This window comes from Quercus robur, chromosome 3 (assembly GCF_932294415.1).
Source record: "Quercus robur chromosome 3, dhQueRobu3.1, whole genome shotgun sequence".
Classification (NCBI taxonomy): Eukaryota; Viridiplantae; Streptophyta; class Magnoliopsida; order Fagales; family Fagaceae; genus Quercus; species Quercus robur.
Genome location: NC_065536.1, coordinates 60,341,419 through 60,359,817, shown reverse-complemented (window position 1 = coordinate 60,359,817; position 18,399 = coordinate 60,341,419). Strand labels below are relative to the sequence as shown.

The window sequence follows — 18,399 nt, the reverse complement described above, 5'->3', positions numbered from 1 at the left end:
ACAAAGTTTAAAATTAACTTGTGTGTGAAATTGCATTTGGTATAATGAAAAATGTTGAATGACTAATCTATGTTCTACAATATAAATAAAATGAAAACTTTTGATTATTTGATTTTTACATCTTCTAATGTTGTCACATAAAATTTTTAATTTTTGAATTTTAGAATTGAAATAGTGCTAAACTAATTAGAACCATATCACCTTTTTTTTACTTATAAAAAAATCCATATCACCTTTTTAAATAAAACAACTTAAAAACTAAAGAAATTATGATTAAATTATGTTTGATATTCTCTAAAAAAAAATTGATTTCACAAATTTTCTAATTTTACTTGTTATTTAAGTAATATTTATTAATTAAACATGTATCATATTTAAATATATTTATTAATACCATAGCAAAGTGGGTAGGATTTACAATTTGGGCCAAAAGAAAAAAAAGCCCATAAAACTAAAACCCATAAAAATTGACTACAGGCCCGATCCATTACTTGTCTGATGTTCCCCGAGGATACAAAACAAAACAGAAAAACTGTGTGCAAGGGTTTAGCAAAGTACAACGTCAAAATTCCTAAAACCTCAAACCTAATTAGAACACAACACAGCAACTCTTTTTCAAAGGTTCTTCGTTTTTTCCTTCGAAGCCAAAGCCAAAAAACCATGGCTTTGGATAGCACCAAGACCGAACAGTCCCACAAGTCTCACCGGTCTCGCCAGGCCGGTCCGAAGAAAAAATCGAAGTCCGATAAGAAGAACAAGAACGTTTCCGACAGCGACAGGAAGCAAAACCCTAAGGTTTCCATTCCATTCCATTATCATCATCTTCATTGTTTTTTTTCACAATTTTTCAAACCCATCAAATATATTATTATATATGTGTGTTTGTGTGTGTATCTAGGCATTTGCTTTTAGTTCATCTGTGAAGGCAAAGCGATTACAGTCACGGACTGTGGAAAAAGAGCAGCGAAGGCTTCATGTTCCGGTGATCGATCGGACTTATGGTGAGCCTCCGCCTTTCGTTATTGTGGTGCAAGGACCTCCTCAGGTATTTGAATTTTTTTTTTCTTCTGTTTATGTATTTTGTGCTGTTTTTGTAGCTCATAGTGGTTTGGAAGCTTAGGGAAGATGATGTTTTTGTTGTCACATTAGGTCGGGAAGTCACTGGTAATAAAGTCTCTTGTAAGGCATTATACAAAGCAGAATTTGCCCGAGGTTCGGGGCCCAATTACCATTGTATCAGGTTTGTATTTGTGTATTCTGTTATCAACTTATATAGTTAATTAAATGAAGAAAAAAAGGATAATGTTATGGATTTATTCATTGAGTGGTTGATTGAATGTGTTTAGGTAAGAAAAGGCGGTTGCAGTTTGTGGAGTGCCCGAATGATATAAATGGCATGATTGATGCCGCAAAGTATGCCGATTTGGCTTTGCTTCTCATAGATGGAAGTTATGGCTTTGAAATGGTGAGATGTCTTTTTTTGATAAGTGAGTTTTTTATTTTATTTTTTATTTAGGGATGGAAATAGTGCTAGTTAGTCCTCATGCTCTAGACAAATCAAATAAAGAACCACAAAACAAAGCAGCCACCAATGGGGTTCCTGCTATATCTGTGTTCTTGAATGTAGGATGATTTCATTTCTGCCAAACCGTCCATGTTAGACACAATGGGATTAAATTCCAAAAGTCTGACAAATGCTTACCTGACCAATCCTCCAACCAAACAATAGGTCACTAATCTTGAAATGGTGAGATTTTGTTAATTTTTGCTTCCTAGTAAATACACCCACTTGAATATATGGATAATTTAGTAATGCCAATTTAATTTCAATTGAGCTGTCAAGTTAATTTAGCTTGTGGGCTTTTGTATGCCAATTTAGCACTGGCTCGGCTTGCAGATAATTTGGTATCGGGCCTGCTCAGTGTCTGTTATTCTTTTTTACATATATCCTCCCCCCCACCCCCTCTCTTGAAGGATTTATGTTAGGTTGTTTGCATTTTCTATTGGTTTGATATATAAGAAAATTACAATTTTGAATTCTGTTATTTAATTATTGTTATTCCTTTACAGGAAACCTTTGAATTCCTCAACATATTGCAAGTTCATGGGTTCCCAAAGGTTATGGGAGTTCTTACTAACCTTGATAAGTTCAAGGATGCAAAGAAACTGAAGAAAACAAAACAGCGTCTCAAGCATCGTTTCTGGACTGAAATATATGATGGAGCAAAATTGTTTTATTTATCTGGCCTAATTCATGGGAAGTAAGTAGCTCTTTAGCTACTTATGTTATTAAACACACATATGCTGCTATGTTAACTGAAACACAAAAAATTCATGAGGCTTATATTTCTGTGATTTCCATCCTGAATGAACAGGTATCCCAAGCGTGAAATTCACAATCTGGCACGGTTTATTTCTGTAATGAAATTTCATCCGTTGTCTTGGCGTGTTTCTCACCCTTATATTTTGGTAGACCGTTTTGAAGATGTCACTCCTCCTGAGCGAGTGCGTATGAATAAAAAATGTGATAGGAATGTCCTTGTTTATGGTTATTTGCGAGGCTGTAATATGAAGAAGGGGACTAAGGTATGTATTCTAAGATCATTTATCCAATCACAATTTTGGAATATTATTTATCAAAAATATTTATCCAATTACAATTTGGAATATAAATTACATAGATATTTAGTTAATTTTTAATTAAATGGAAGAAGTTGGCAGCCCTGCGATGGTCTTTTGGAGTTCTGGTTGTTCCCTTCTTGAAATGTTAAATCACTGGTGGTTGCCTTATATGTTACATAGAGAAAATACTAATGTATCTTACAGAAGTGTAAATCAGTAAATCTTGGACATGAGGGGCTTGCTTTCTTATTTTTACCATGCAATCCATAGTGTGAAGGGTGAGGCAATGTTAGCCCTCTCCAAACAGTTGAATCTGTGTTGAATCAAGTGTAATTTATTGAAATTGCACTATCATATTGGATTTCTCTTGTTGTCCCTCTTTGTTATGTAATTTTTGTATGTATCCACCCTATGGAAAAGAAGAAGAAAGCAGTGAGAGTAGTACTTATGCACTTAGGTATGAGATATGGTTAAGCACTTTGGTCCAATGTTTCAAAGTTATGATCAATATATTAAGCCATCTTTCTGTCAATTTGCTCTTGCTCAAAAGGCACATCCTTCCCCCATAAGAAAGGGTGGAGGGTAAGGTTTTGGGTTCAAACTTCAAAACCCACTGGTGCATGTGTAAACTTACCAAAAAAGAATAAGAAGCTATTTTCGCATTTCTTCTCGAATTATATATTGGTGATCTAATATACTGTTTGTGAATCAGGTGCATATTGCCGGTGTGGGTGATTACAGTTTAGCAGGCATTGCAGGATTAGCTGATCCTTGTCCTTTACCATCAGCTGCAAAGAAGAAAGGGCTGCGTGATAAAGAAAAATTGTTTCATGCACCCATGTCTGGACTTGGGGACCTTCTCTATGACAAGGATGCTGTCTATATAAACATAAATGACCACCTTGTTCAGTTTTCTAAAGCGGATGATGAAAATGGGGGAGAAACAAACAAAGGTTTTCACTTTTTTCTATATTCTTTCATGTTCTGTTTTCTTGGTGAATAATATCTCTATGCTCATTTCATGGTACTCTTTCATTACACTTTTCTTGACCACCCATCCATTGTTTTTGTTATGGAACATCTCTCTGATTTCAATGACCATTTTCATTTATGCATTTTAGTTATTCTCTATTATATAATAGCTTAAATTACTTTGTTTCTTTGTTTTTGTGCTGTTCTTTGTTCATTATCATGAACACCCTGTATTCTTTTTTCTCTCTCTCTTTTCAATAATATTACTTTCTTATGTATCGAAAAAGAAAAAAAAAAGCTTAAATTACCTATTTGATCCTTCAACTATTGGATAAAGTTTAATTTGCACCTTCAACTCTTAAATTGTGTCAAAGTTATTCCCCCAACTGTCAATTGCGTCAATCCAGTTTCTCAGAAATTTCAAAATCAAATCCATTTCGTCTTTTTGATCTCATCTTGCTTTAAATTTTTAGGAAATTAGCTAATGTGTGGAATAAAGCATACATATTACAAAAGTATTATGATAAGTGTAAAAAATTCAAAGTCAAGTCAATTTTGACTATTTGTTCCATTAAAGTTTAAATGGAGAGGAGACCCAAGGATGAAGTTGACTTAATTTGAAAGTTGAGGGATGAAATTATCATAATTTTAGTTGAGGGACCCAATTGAACATTGTTCAAGATTTGAGGGACCAGATTAGTAATTAAACCTTTATGATGTTGCCTCGGTGAAAATTGTTCCCTGGGAGTTTTGTCAAAATGGAAAAACCCTTAAGTATTTAAATGGATCATTTACTTTATTAAAAAAAAAAAGAAAAAAAAAGGTTTCCTAGGTAAAAATAATGTATTAGGCAATAGGCAAATTTTCACTAGTCCTTGCTGCAGCCATCATGTTTTTTTTTTTGGGGGGGATTAATTGGGCATATTATTGACGTAACAGGAAAGGACCAAGATGTGGGTGAGGTTTTGGTTAAATCTCTTCAGAAAGCAAAGTACTCAATTGATGAGAAGTTAGAAAAGAGCTTCATTAGCCTTTTCGGCCAGAAGCATGCCAAGGATAATCATGGAAGTGTGGAGCAGATTCGAGAAATAGAGCCTTCAGAGGGATATCATTCTGGGGAAGAAATTGAAACTGATGAATCCAATGATGAAAGTGATGGTGGGGTTCGGGATGGTTCAGAATCTTCAGATCAAGATGAAGCTGTTCAAAAAGAGCGAATGATAAAAAGTGAAGATAGTGGTTCTGAAGAAGATAATGATGCATTAGATCAGCAAAATTCTCTAAAAGATCATTTGCAGGAACATGTTGAGTACCATGATGGAAGAATAAGGCGAAAAGCTTTCTTTGGAGATGACATTGATCACGATGACATGAAGGTAAATGATGCTGGTAATCATTATGCGTTGAACAATGGATTTATGAAAACCCTTTTTTTTACAGCACATAGATACTTGTTTATGCTTCCATGTACTATGATGCTGGTAATCACTGTTCGGCACTGTACTTGAATTCTTGTACTGCCATAGTAGTTATGGAAAATATTTTTTCTTTTGGTTCTCTTTTTTCATATCTAAATCATATCTTTTACTTGGTTGTGATGCTATGTATAACAGAACTTCTGCTTATATATTTTTATGGCATTTTTATGGTTGGAATTTTTGCAATGCATCTATTGATTTTACACATTATTTAGTTCAGTGCTTGTATGAGGATCATGTCTACCGTATCTGTATGACAGATATAGTGGTTGTTCTCCTTCCCTTTTTGATTGATGTGTGGGAGCAGTAGTGTTGGAAATATTAGCTCTGTTAGCAACATCAATCTGTCTGTTCTGTTAGCCATACTCATGCTTTTTACAATTACTTAATTATAGGATTCAGATGAAGTGAATGAGGACAGTGATGATGATGCAGACAATAAGACATCCTCTGGTTCAGATTTTTCGGAGGAAGATGGAGAGGATCATGAAATAGATGGTAATTTTTTTTTACTTATTTGTAAATATGCTGTGTTGTGCCTTCTTCTCTTATCGGTGATTAAGAAGTATTGTACTCCTGCTTTAGAAATGAATGTGATTCTCGAATTATGTTTCATTTGAAACCAATATGAGATGGTTGTGGAATATAGTTCAAGTTAATGATTAATATCAAAAAGTTTTTTTCCATCGATTGCTTATTCAGTGCCGTAGTAAGTTGTTAAATTGGACTAATTTCCTCATGAACATATCCTTCTATTTCTAATTTTTATTTGTAATTGTTCTCATAGAAGATGACATGGGAAATATTTCAAAGTGGAAAGAATCTTTAATGGAAAGGACTGTCTCCAGACAGAATACTAATCTTATGCAACTTGTATATGGGAAGTCTACGTCAGCATCTACTACGGCTATGGATGAAGCACAAGATAGTAGTGGTGATGAAGAAAGTGATGGAGATGAATTCTTTAAGCCAAAAGGAGAGGGGAAAAAGGTTCATCCTTGACACTACTTTCATCATTAGAGTCTATTGTTTCTTAGAGCAACAGGCACTTTTTTTTTAAAGTTTTTTCAATTTTTTTTTTCATTAGTTTTGGGAGAACAAGGTTCTTTCTAACATCAGACATGTTTGTAGCTGCCCTTAGGAAGACTGATATGAATGCTCAACCCTTATATCTGGAATAGATGTTGTGTGTTCACTCTGTTTCTTGGTCTGTTGCAGAATCTGAGAGAAGGATTTGATGATGGAAATGTCAACTCTGAGGACTGTAGCAAATTCATAAATTATGAAACTCTCAAAAATTGGAAAGATGAAGAGCTTATTCAGAGTATTCGTGATCGTTTTGTTACTGGTGACTGGGAAAAGGCTAAAAGCAGAAATAAATACCCAGAGGCCAACGCTGAAGATGATGATGACGCTGTCTATGGTGACTTTGAAGATTTAGAAGCAGGTGAGAAGAATGAGAGGCATCGAACAGATGATACTGGCAATGGTGCAGTCCAAATGGAAGATGACCCAGCAGCTGAGGAGCGAAGGCTTAAGAAGCTTGCCCTCCGTGCAAAATTTGATGCACAATATCCTTTTGAACTGTTATATTTTCAGTATACTTTTTTATGTGATCCTATTGCCACCCCATCTTTTTATTCCCTCTCTTTTCTTGTTTGCTCATGTGCCATAGATGGCAACCTAGGTCAGCAATCAAATTTTTTCTGCCCTATCTGCTGTTTTATGTACAGAAGCAATATGAAATTGATTTTTGTGACCTTAATTATGATCTACATTTAACGGATCTGAATCACCAGATGAGGAAGTTGATACAAAGGACAGAGACAGAAATGAAAGTGGTTATTTTGACAAGGTATCTCTTCTGGCTTATTTTTGGAGTATGGTTGCCTACTGGTAAAGATATTGAGTGAATCATGATTGCATTGTGCAGATGAAGGAGGAGATTGAACTCCGTAAACAAATGAATATATCTGAACTCAATGATCTTGATGAGGCCACCCGAATCGAGATAGAGGGCTTTCGGACAGGGACTTACTTGAGATTGGAGATTCATGATGTTCCTTGTGAGATGGTTGAGTATTTTGATCCCTGCCATCCTATTTTAGTTGGAGGAATTGGACTTGGGGAGGAAAATGTTGGGTATATGCAGGTAGAATACACTCATGACTTAAATTTGTCCTTCTGCAATGCTGAATGATACCGTTAGTTTTCCTTCTGCTATTTCCTAGGTTTTTATGACTCCCTACTGGGTGAGCCTGCCGCTTAGTTCTCATAAATGCAACTGCATCATGTCCTCTGAAACTAGAGCTTTTGCTCAACTATTTTTTTTTTCTTGTTTGTAGGACAGGTATTAGGCACAGCAGAATGGTTCTATTGATGGGGAAAATTGTTGTTGAATTAGTATTTAAGTATAATGCGAATGACCTGTCATTAAGTTATAATTTCCCAATGCCATTAAGCAAAAAGCAACTTCTCTGTCAACATGAAACATTGCGACATAAAGGAAATGATTCATGTTCCACAATTATGATGATATCAATTTAGCTGTTGTTCTGGCCAACTCTTGAGAAAGGATAATATCAAGACTCGTTATGGTGAATTCATCATAAAATCATGTTTTTGGTGATAATCTTTAATTTAATCAGACAATCAGATCAAAAGAGTTCACTTATTCTGTAGCTTTGATGATTACTCTCTGGTTTTAACTTACTGGAAAATTCTTGATCTCATAAGATCTTTCGTTTCTTTTCTTCCAGACCAGGTTAAAGAAGCACAGATGGCACAAGAAAATACTGAAGAATAGAGATCCCATAATTGTTTCAGTTGGATGGAGACGTTACCAAACTAGACCTCTTTATGCCATTGAGGATCTGAATGGAAGGTACCGAATGCTTAAGTACACTCCTGAACACATGCATTGCCTTGCCACGTTCTGGGGCCCTCTTGCCCCTCCTAATACTGGCGTGGTTGCTGTTCAGAATGTATCAAACAATCAGGTCAGAATTTCTCCCCCTTTTCTCTCCTTCATATCTCTTAGCAGTCCATACAAAATTACTGATTGAGATGGGGCAAGTTCCCTCAAGTTTTCCTTGTAAAAATTTTGGTTTAAAACTGTCTTGCAATTGGTTTGAACAACAAATCTAAAACTTTTATTTTGGCCTGTTAATGGCACACAGTGGGGCTAAAACATTGCTATCCATCCCTGAATTCATATAAACTTAAGTGTTGGTTTTTAAAAAATGAAAATGGAGAAAATGATGAGTTGGACTTATGTTACAGGGTGGATCATCTGGTAGGTTCCACTGGGAAATAAAACCTAAACAGAATAGTGATTCTATGATGAGCTAAGGGAATTTATCAACAAGCTCCGATATGTTGGCATTGGATGAAACAGTGTCATGTGCCATAAATGATGTTTAAAGAATATAAAAACCTCAGAATAATGCAGAAATTTTGTTATATCAAGCCATAGTGATAATTTTTATGCACAATATTTTACCTAATGACAACAATATGGGTGTAAAAATGCCATTAAAAACTTTGGATATTATATATCCAGTGCAAATCATAGTGCATAGAACATTATCAGCAACTTAAAATTACATATATTTTTGACAATTTTGAATGAAAGATCAATGAAATTTACATTAATAGAGAGAAAAAGTTTCTCTCCTGTATTTTGCTCTTCAGATGTGAGTCTTGAAACCCAGTTTTAAGAGTCTGGGGGAGGTTTTATTTATTTGTCTCAGGAGTGCTTTGGGTGTGCTAAAAGTGTGAAGCAGTGATATTCGTAATTTCAATATAGCTAATGCGAATCAGTGCACTCTCATAAAACCTGTAAAGGAGACTAAACCGTCAAAACTTGCCTTTTTTTGTCTGAAATTAAGCTTAACTCTGCCCTGTGCATTCGCTGGGGTGCTTTTGAGCCTCAAATTTAGAATGGATCCCGGTAATAGCAAATTAGCGATACGTGTAATAACTTGATATCTGACACTCCTTACTGTGTGCACACCACTTTCAACTAATAACAAGTTGCACAAGGCTTGAGCCTAGAAACGTAGTTAAACCCAATGTTGTTAACTGCGCACTTAGCTGCGCTGAAAGCTTAAAGCCCAATGGAACTACCTTAGGCAGGCTTTGCTGGCACTTTTTGAAGAAGCACAAAGCATGCTTAGGTGCTTTTTTTTTTTTTTTTTTTTTTTTTTTTTTTTTTTGTGCTAAAAAAAAATCTAGGAATTATTAAAAATTAGCAGATTGATTTTTGACGGAAATGATATGTACTACAAACAATTTATTATGTAGATATCAAAAGAAAATTTACTATTCCTTTTGGATATATTTTGAATGAACATATCAAAAGACATGAATACGTTAAAGAGAAAATCTTATAAGACTTATAAGATCATGGTACTAAATGTTGGGCTGTTAAGAAGCAATATATTTAAAAAATAAGTGTAGTTGAAATGAGAATGTTAAGATAGCTTAGTGGAAATACTTGAAAAGATAGGATTTGAAATGAGAAAATATACACAAAGATAAGGGTGACCCCTATTGATGAAAAGATGAGGGAGAATTACTTGAGATGGTTTGATCATGTTCAGAGGAGAGCCATTAATGTACCGGTAAGAAAGATTGAGTTGATTTAAATTAATGGAACAGAAAAAGGTAGATGAAGATAAGAAATAACATTATTGGTAGTAAAGAAGGACATCTGGTCTACCCTGACTAATTTGTTGAGGATCCATAGCTGACCCTAAAATTTTTGGACTAAGGCTTTGTTGTTATTGTTTGATTGAACCATGTATATCATTTTGATTATAGGCATAATTTTATAATGCTCGAGAATTATATAAAATGTTATGCTGAAATTTTACATGGCTAGATTATTGTTATTTTTTTTGACGAGTAATGAGTTTTATATCTACTAAAAAAGAAATATATGTTCATGATGATGAACACAAAGATTCTTTAAAAGTTACAATAGTCAACTAGAAGAACTAAGAGAGTTTTGAAACTAAAAAATGGAAGTAGAATGCATAAAAAGTAAAAATCCAAACCTAAGACTAGGCGAACAAGGTACAAATGAAAAAGGGTTGAAGATAACCCAGAGATCTTTCAACATCCTCATACAATTATTCCTTTCCTTCCACACTATTTACATGAAACATGCTAGAACAATATTCCAATATTTGAATAGTGTTTCCCTATAATGCATGGATATGGCAATTTTGCCATTGTGCCGGTATCCGATACGTAACCGATACGGATACGGTTTGGATACTGGTACAACTGTCTGTACCTAGAGAGTATCAAGCTAAATAAAAAAAATATTTTAAAAAAAATTCAGATACGGCTTGGATACGTGCTTGACATGTTCGAGATATGGTGAGTACCCAGCGGACATGGGAGAAGGAAAAATGAGAAGATCTTGACGCCTGGAAAATTTACCATCGTCGATTGGCCCAACTGAGTTAAAAGCCTTAATTTTTCTAAGATCAGTCTCTAGTCTACTCTCGTTCTCTGCCTCTGCTTCTGTTTGAAGTGATGAAGTCCCACTTCCAGCCATAGATCGCCACTCTTTCTTCCTCGCCTTTGTCGTTTGTCGATGCTGGAGCTCCTCCTCCCCCTTCCTGCCTATATGTCTCTCAGACTCTCACTCTCTCTCCCTTGCCTTGCCTTGCCTTTGTTCTGAATTGGAATTGCAAATCGCAAATTTTTTTCTTTTTTTGTTTTCCTGCTCACTTGCTCAGTGGCCTGGGCTTCAGCCTTACTGCCCTTGGGCCCTTAATAATGTTATATATTGTTTGTTTCGAGGATGTTGAGAAATCTGCTGATTTGTTGAAGTCTTTGCTAGTTGGGACTTTGTTTGGGTGGTCTCGTATTTGGGGTTTTACACAATGTATTTCCGTTTTTTATTTTGTGCAATCTGTTTTTGTTTCTGTTTGATTTGTTTGTATTTGTTCCTAGTACTCTGTTCATCATCGTGAACATGTACTTATTTTTAATGAAATATCTATTACCTATAAAAGAAAAAGAGTCTTGACTTGAGTGACCTATTGACTTTGGAGCTTATTAGGATATATATTGCATTATTGTGGCCTGTGAGCCTGTGATATATTGATATAAATATAGTATTGTTTGTTGGTTAGCCACTGTGATATACTATTGCACACTTGTTCATTGTTACTTAATTTTAAAACTTAAAATAAATATAAATTATGTACACAAATATTTAAATATACCTAAAAATAAATATTAATTAATTAATTTCCGTATTCCTGATGTATCGTATCCTAGGCTTTTCAAAATGTTGTATCTTTGTACCCATAACCATACCCATATCGTACCAATACCTGTATTTGTACTTGTGCATTAGTAGGTGTTTCCCAAACCAATTTTTCCAACTAAATAGTAGATCTGCTACGGTAGATGGCATTACCCACTGAATCCCAAACATCTAAAAGACTTCACTCCATAAATCCTAAGCAACATCACAACAGAGCAATAGGTGATTCACTGTTTCCCCACTACGACTCATACAACACCATCCAACTAATACAATCCCCTCTTGATAAGGTTATCAATAGTGATAATCTTTCCCCAGGTTGCAGTACATAAGAGGAAAGATGTCCTCCTGAGGGCCTTAACATGCTAAAGACTCTTCCAGGGAAATGGATGAGCACATGTAATGAACATTGATACCGTGAAAGTTTTATTGTAAAAAGATAGAACATCAAAAGTAGCCCTCCCAATCAAGTGCAACCTCATCCTGTCAACCTCCTCCCTCCTAGGCACCTGAGTATAGATATGGTCAAGAAAAGAATATACAAATTCCAATTCTCAATCATGAAGGTCTTTGTGAAAATGAAGATTCTAAGTCCTACCCACCCTGTCCAAATGAAAGTCCAAAATATCTAAAACTAAGGCATCCCTTTCTGCTTTGTCAGTGTGATTAGAATTTGGCCGGAGTATACTTTGTACTACTTTTCTTTTGTTGTTTTCACTTTCAAATTTTCTCTATACCTGAGCGGCTTTTGTTTGGTGTGGCAGGCGACATTTAGGATTAGTGCAACTGCAGTTGTGTTGGAGTTTAATCATGCAGCTCAGATTAAAAAGAAAGTCAAGCTGGTTGGTTACCCCACCAAGATCTTCAAGAAGACAGCTCTTATCAAGGAAATGTTTAATTCAGATCTTGAAATAGCTCGATATGAAGGTGCAGCTATTCGAACTGTCAGTGGGATCCGGGGACAGGTTAAGAAGGTATGCTCTTTTAATTAGGAACTTTTATTCATATTTTTCATTCTGACTTGTGCTTTTAGATTGTGCTAATTGCATATGCTTTTTACTGTGTGTTTTTGCCTCATCTCCAATGAGCTCTATGCCTCTATGTCAAATGGCACCTCCTTTCCTTGTAGATGGAAGGTGGAGGGTGAGGTCATGAGTTATCCACTGGGTGCATAACTTATCAACTGAAAAAAAGTATTACTCCTTTTGCGTCATACTCTTCAAAATAAGCATTGCGAACCTCTATTAATTTCTACTGGGAAGTTTTCCCGGTAGCAATGATTATAGATCATAATATAATTGCACTCCTCATAGTTGATGCCTGGGCAATATGTGGATATAAGAAGGTAAAAGCATGGCTGTTGTTATACCCTTGAAGGTGGACTTAATATGACTTTATTTTGGCAGGCTGCTAAAGAAGAGCTTGGTAACCAACCAAAAAAGAAGGGAGGAAAACCTAGAGAAGGGATTGCAAGGTGTACCTTTGAGGATAAGATCAAGATGAGTGACATTGTTTTCATGCGTGCATGGGCTTCAGTTGAAGTTCCTCGCTTCTACAACCCATTGACAACGGCCTTACAACCTCGTGATCAGACCTGGCAAGGAATGAAAACTGTCGCTGAATTGAGGAGAGAACACAATCTTGCCATTCCTGTTAACAAGGATTCATTCTACAAGGTCAGATCTGATGTGAGGCAGTAATTGTGTTAGCCCATAGTTTTCTTCCTTTATTCTGGCTTGAAATCACTGCAGTATTACTATCCTTTTTAATTATTATTTTATATCAACAGCCAATTGAAAGGAAGCCAAAGAAGTTCAACCCATTGGTAATTCCCAAGTCCTTGGAAGCATCTCTCCCGTTTGCAACAAAGTCTAAGGATACACCTAGTCGGAAACGTCCACTTCTTGAAAATAGAAGACCGGCTGTTGTCATGGAGCCTGATGAGCGAAAAGTTCATGCTCTTGTTCAACATCTTCAATTGATTAGATCTGAAAAGGTATGATCTTTTAGTCTGAAATACTGTATTTAGTTGACATTTTGAAACCCAGGCGTAAATGTTATAGTTGATGATAAAATCTGCTGGAAAGTCACTGTTCTTTGATTGGAAAACTGAATTTTAACAGCATTCACTTTAAGCAACTGAACTGATTAGTGCCATTTGAAATGACAATTTTTCCTAGCAATGTTGAAAGTAAATCATGTTCACTTCATAACTTGGGTTTTTGCAGATTAAGAAGCGAAAGCTTAAGGAAGAAAAGAAGAGGAAAGAACATGAGGCAGAGAAAGCCAAAGATGAGGAGTTGTCGAGAAAGCGCCGGAGAGAAGAAAGACGGGAGAGATATCGAGAGCAGGATAAACTACAGAAGAAAATTCGGAGAAATGTGTAGGCCTGGTGTCTTTCTGCAGAATCAATATCTAATCATATATTATAAAAATTTGAATCCCAAAACTCGTGGATTCATACAACGATGACATGTGTACATTTCTCAAAGCATTCTACCATGACACACGTCATTTCTTCTTAAAGAGAAATGGTTATAATGACTATTCATCTACCATTATCCTTTCATTTTTGAAGAGCTGGTTGCTATTATCCTTTCATTTTTTTTTTTTTTGAAGCCGTTATCCTTTCATTTTTGAATAGCCTGTGAGCCTGTAATTTTGGTTTCCCACTTTTTTTTTTAAACCATTTATTTGTAAGTTGCAACATTTGTTTCTGATGTGTATATTAAAGGTTGGAGATCAAATGTCTTCTCCAACCGTTTCCTTTGTTATTAAAAATATTGATACCAAAATGTCTTCTTTGATATATATATTGAAGGCCATGCCAATGTTTGACGGCCTTGAAGGGGACAATGCCAGCCTAGAGTACACCCCAATAGTTGAAGAGAGCATTGCCGTAGGCATGGACGCCAACACGGTGGGTTTAATTCACACGTTTGTTTGACTGCTAAAAACAAGTCTGAGAGTTTTTTGTGTTACTCGGTAGCTTTCATGTTCAGTACTTTCAATTGTTTCCCTGGTTCGATAATTCTATGTTATTATATATATATATATATATAGACACATACATACTAGCCTCATCACATGCGCGTGTAATGAGGCTTTTTATTTTTGTAGGTTTTTTTTATACTACTATTTAAGGGGCTGCACCTGTTTGGACTGAATTTTTTTTTTTTGGTTCCAAAATATCCCTACAGCCTATGTTTAAGTAGAGGCAAAAATAAAGGATAATTTAGTAAAAATACATTTCTAGCTCCCACTAAAACATTGCCTACAAAACATAATCACTTTCTTGTTGGTTTTTAAATTGCTTTATCCACGTAAAGGACAATCTGATAAATCAACCACAACAAAGCGGTTAACCAAAAACACAATGCTTATTATCCAACTTCCATATTAAATTCATTTTCGATTTTGACAATTGTGGAAAACTTTGAAGCATGAAGAGGGGTATTGCTCAGGACAGGAGGTATGTATTTTCAATAAATTTAAGTAATATTTAAATTTTACACTAATATTTACACGTAATGTGTATCCTGTCTTTGATAATTTCTATTTTTTCTTGATCAGGATTGCTTTTGGTTTTCTGAAAGTGCTACATTCACAGCAGAATTAGATACAGGATGCCCAAATTCAGAACCCATTCGAGACTAAAGAAAACTTGCAGTACCAGGCAGTGAATACTAGCGAGTGGTTTGAGGGTGCAGGTCTCACTTCTTATTCGTGTACTATTACTTAGCAAAAACAAAAATATTTGTGTACCATTCAATTTTATCTTTTGTAATGCTATATAATTAGTATTATATATTCGGTACTTTATTTTTCTTTTTCTTTATGTTTGGTTGAGGTTGTTCATAGTCCTTACATTCTAAATACTTATTACTTTGGTGGTTTTTTTGGGATAAACTATTACCTTTGTAAATAATTATTATTATTATCTTTTTTGGTAGAACAAATAATTATTTTCTTTTGGTTTACGTTTTTTTTTAAGGCATGTTCAGCGTTCTATGGTGATTGATGAAATCTTGGGGAAATTGTCATTCGAAAATATTTTGATGACTAGATGGGAAATTGGAGTAGTGGATTTCAAAAAATTATGAGCTGTGTTCATTTCAATGGGCAGTTGTAGTATCTCTTTTCACTACAGGATGCATTACAAAGGCCGGAAATGGTATCGAATGATTTTTCACAGGATTCTTTTGCATTTGTCTCTAATATAGCAGCCTGAATCACATAGGTGTTATTGATGTAATCTAAACTTGAGAAGCTGTATTTTCTTGCTAAAAAATAGGATGGGAAAAATTTACAAAAGTTTTATTACTTATCTATCATTCAAGTTAGATAGCATTTTAACCAATTAATCATATATGTATTTCTCTTATAGGAGATGCGAATGCAATTTTTTTTTAAAGAAAGTATAGTTAAGCAATACCAAAAATTGTGAAAGCCTAAAGAAGTAATGAGATTTAAGAAAGCAAACAACAATTAATATGTATGTTGAAAAACTTCACTAATGATTTTTTATGGTGAGAAACACTATTTTTAAAGATGCACTAGCCTTTGAGTACGCATGTGAGGCTCTTCTATTTTTTGGGTAAAGGTTAATAGTTTGCGTAAATTATAATTTGGGATTAATATATTTGTCAATCACAAAAATACCTAGGGGTGTGATGAAAAATTATTTCACCACACATAATACTCATCACACCTCTAGATTTTTTTTGTAATTGGAAAATGTAATAATTCCAAAGTATAATAAATACTCTAAATTAACCATTACCCAACAAATAGAAGAGCTTCTGAGCACGCGTGTGAGCGCGCGCTCAGAGGCTAGTATTTTTTATTTACTTGAACTTGGGGTAGTTTTTTATTTTATTTTTTATTTTTTTATTTAGAACAAGGGGTAGTTTTGGTTGTGTACATGGGACAGTGGAAAGTTTTATAGAACATGGGGTAGTTTTATGAACATGGGTAGATTTTTTATTATTATCAATTTACGATGTTAACTTAATTTTTATGTTTTAAGAATAAAGATAAGTTAATTAAATTAGAGGTATTTTTGAAATTAAAAAAAAAAAAAAAGACAATAACTAACTTTTTGAATCTCCTTAATATATAACTAGCCTCTGAGCACGCGCGTGAGGCTCTTCTATTTTTTGGGTAATGGTTAATTTAGAGCATTTATTATAATTTGGGATTACTACATTTTTCAATCACAAAAAAAAAAAAAAAAAAAAAAAAAAAAAAAAAAAAAACTAGAGGTGTGATGAGTATCATGTGTAGAGAAATAATTTTTCATCACAAAATGATCTAGGGGTGTGATGAAAAATTATTTCTCCACACATGATACTCATCACACCCCTAGTTTTTTTTTTTTTTTTTTTGGTATTTGGAAAATTTAGTAATCCCAAATTATAATAAATGCTCTAAATTAACCCTTACCCAAAAAATAGAAGAGCCTCATGTGCGTGCTCAAAGGCTAGTTCTATGTAATTTTTGTTCCTCTCTAGTGGATATACTATCGATTCATGAAATGGCATTACTATCTGTGGGGCTAGAGAATTTGTGGTCCCGGCCCACTTTCCATTAGGGCCCAAGGCTCGCGCCTAGAAGAGTAGTTGCCAAGGACAAGTAGCGAAAGTCCAAATGGCCTAGAGGTGCAGTCGATGATGACCCTGTCCTCGGCATCCCGAGGCCTAAAAGGGAAGAATGATACGTCACCAAAGGCAGCCTCCAAAGCGCTCTCAGAAGAAAAGGCGAGTAGAATGAGACTCGCACGGAGGTACAGTGTGGGAGTGGCTCAAGGAAAAGACGTCACCTCCGCATTGAATGCGCCAACAAATGTCCTAGTCACATTGATGGGAAAAGACCCCTGAATAATGTGGCTTCGGTTATTGCAACTAACAGAAAGTGGGGGGAGATGGCTGATGGGACCGGCACTCTAGTAGTTACCTGCCTGATCGACGGATGGAAGGTCAGGATCAACTGAGAAGAGCTATATAATATAAGGATTCATGCGCCAAAAAGGGGCTGAAACAATTGTACCCAAAAAGATGAAAGGAATAATAAGAACATTAAGTTCAATGGACAAGGTCCATGGACAAACTTAGTTCACCTCTGTGCGTCCACCATGAACACCATCACCAACCACCGTCTGGTGATCAAGGCCTAGCCTTTTAGCCCACTCTCTACAAATTTATTGTTTGGGCCTTTAGCGTTCGAATCCAACAAACCAGTTTGGGATCGTTACAAATTGAGTCCTTACACTATCTTTTGGTAAGCTTTACAATATTGAGAATTTGTTATATTCCATAATTGCTTGAGATCATTTATTTATTGATTTATAAAGCTTAATTGGTTTTTTAGGCAGTGGGGTATTGAATTCTGATGGCAAATTTGTGTTTTTGGTTATGTTGGTACTAAACATAGGCTCATGTGTATCTCACGTTTTCCTCTTTTTTTTTAAATCTCTTCCATATTTTGGAAAAAAAAGACTCCTATATTAAACTACTACTATAATTTCTCCATCCATATCCTTATATTTAGGCACTAACATATTTGATTTTGAAAAAAAATAAAATGCTAAGTTTTAGGGAAATTTAAAAGATTAAGGTGAGGAATTGGTGTGACCCTATCCTTATTTATTTAAAAGTTTATCAAAAAAAGAAAAACTACATGTTTAAAAATATCCCACGTTCTATCTATGTACTATTTAAAAAAATCCCACTTTCTATCCCACGTTAAACATCTCAAGTTTTCCTTTATTTATTTATTTATTTTTTTTTTACCTTTTTGGTGTTGTTGATGTTTTTTTTTTTTTTTCAAATTTTATGTATGACAGTTATCATTTTTTGTCTATTCCTAAAATGTAGTTTTTTTAATCTTAAAATTTAGTCATTTACTACACATCCATAACATAAGTAAATAAAAGCTTAAATTGAAAATTTTATGGCAAGAGATATACGTTAATTGTATAAAAGAAATATAGTTTCTATTACAAAAGAAATTTGTTTACAACAGTTTCTTAGATAGCAA

The 18,399-nt window shown here is 34.7% G+C and overlaps 1 protein-coding gene across 2 annotated transcripts; it reads left to right on the top strand.

The window, feature by feature from the left end:
* The first annotated feature begins 540 nt into the window (after positions 1-540).
* On the top strand, positions 541-14,209 carry LOC126718670 (uncharacterized). 2 transcript variants are annotated; one of them, XM_050420983.1, is made up of 18 exons: positions 541-795; positions 899-1,045; positions 1,150-1,240; positions 1,347-1,465; positions 2,071-2,261; positions 2,376-2,586; positions 3,335-3,575; positions 4,534-4,970; positions 5,468-5,570; positions 5,863-6,062; positions 6,291-6,645; positions 6,851-6,927; positions 7,006-7,224; positions 7,832-8,071; positions 12,126-12,335; positions 12,768-13,037; positions 13,151-13,357; positions 13,590-14,209. In XM_050420983.1, exons 1-18 carry the CDS (start codon positions 661-663, stop codon positions 13,746-13,748), a joined length of 3,612 nt encoding a protein of 1,203 aa, XP_050276940.1. In that variant the 5' UTR covers positions 541-660; the 3' UTR covers positions 13,749-14,209. The 2 variants fall into 2 exon arrangements, with proteins under 2 accessions (XP_050276940.1, XP_050276939.1); XM_050420982.1 differs by having other exon boundaries at positions 5,860-6,062.
* Positions 14,210-18,399: the final 4,190 nt, after the last annotated feature.

Bases quoted from the DNA above. Each gene is read 5' to 3' on its own strand.
- LOC126718670 (XM_050420982.1), top strand. From the start codon at position 661: ATGGCTTTGGATAGCACCAAGACCGAACAGTCCCACAAGTCTCACCGG. The intron at 2,262-2,375 runs GTAAGTAGCTCT...CTGAATGAACAG, and splicing joins TCTGGCCTAATTCATGGGAA to GTATCCCAAGCGTGAAATTC. The intron at 13,038-13,150 runs GTCAGATCTGAT...TTATATCAACAG, and splicing joins ACAAGGATTCATTCTACAAG to CCAATTGAAAGGAAGCCAAA.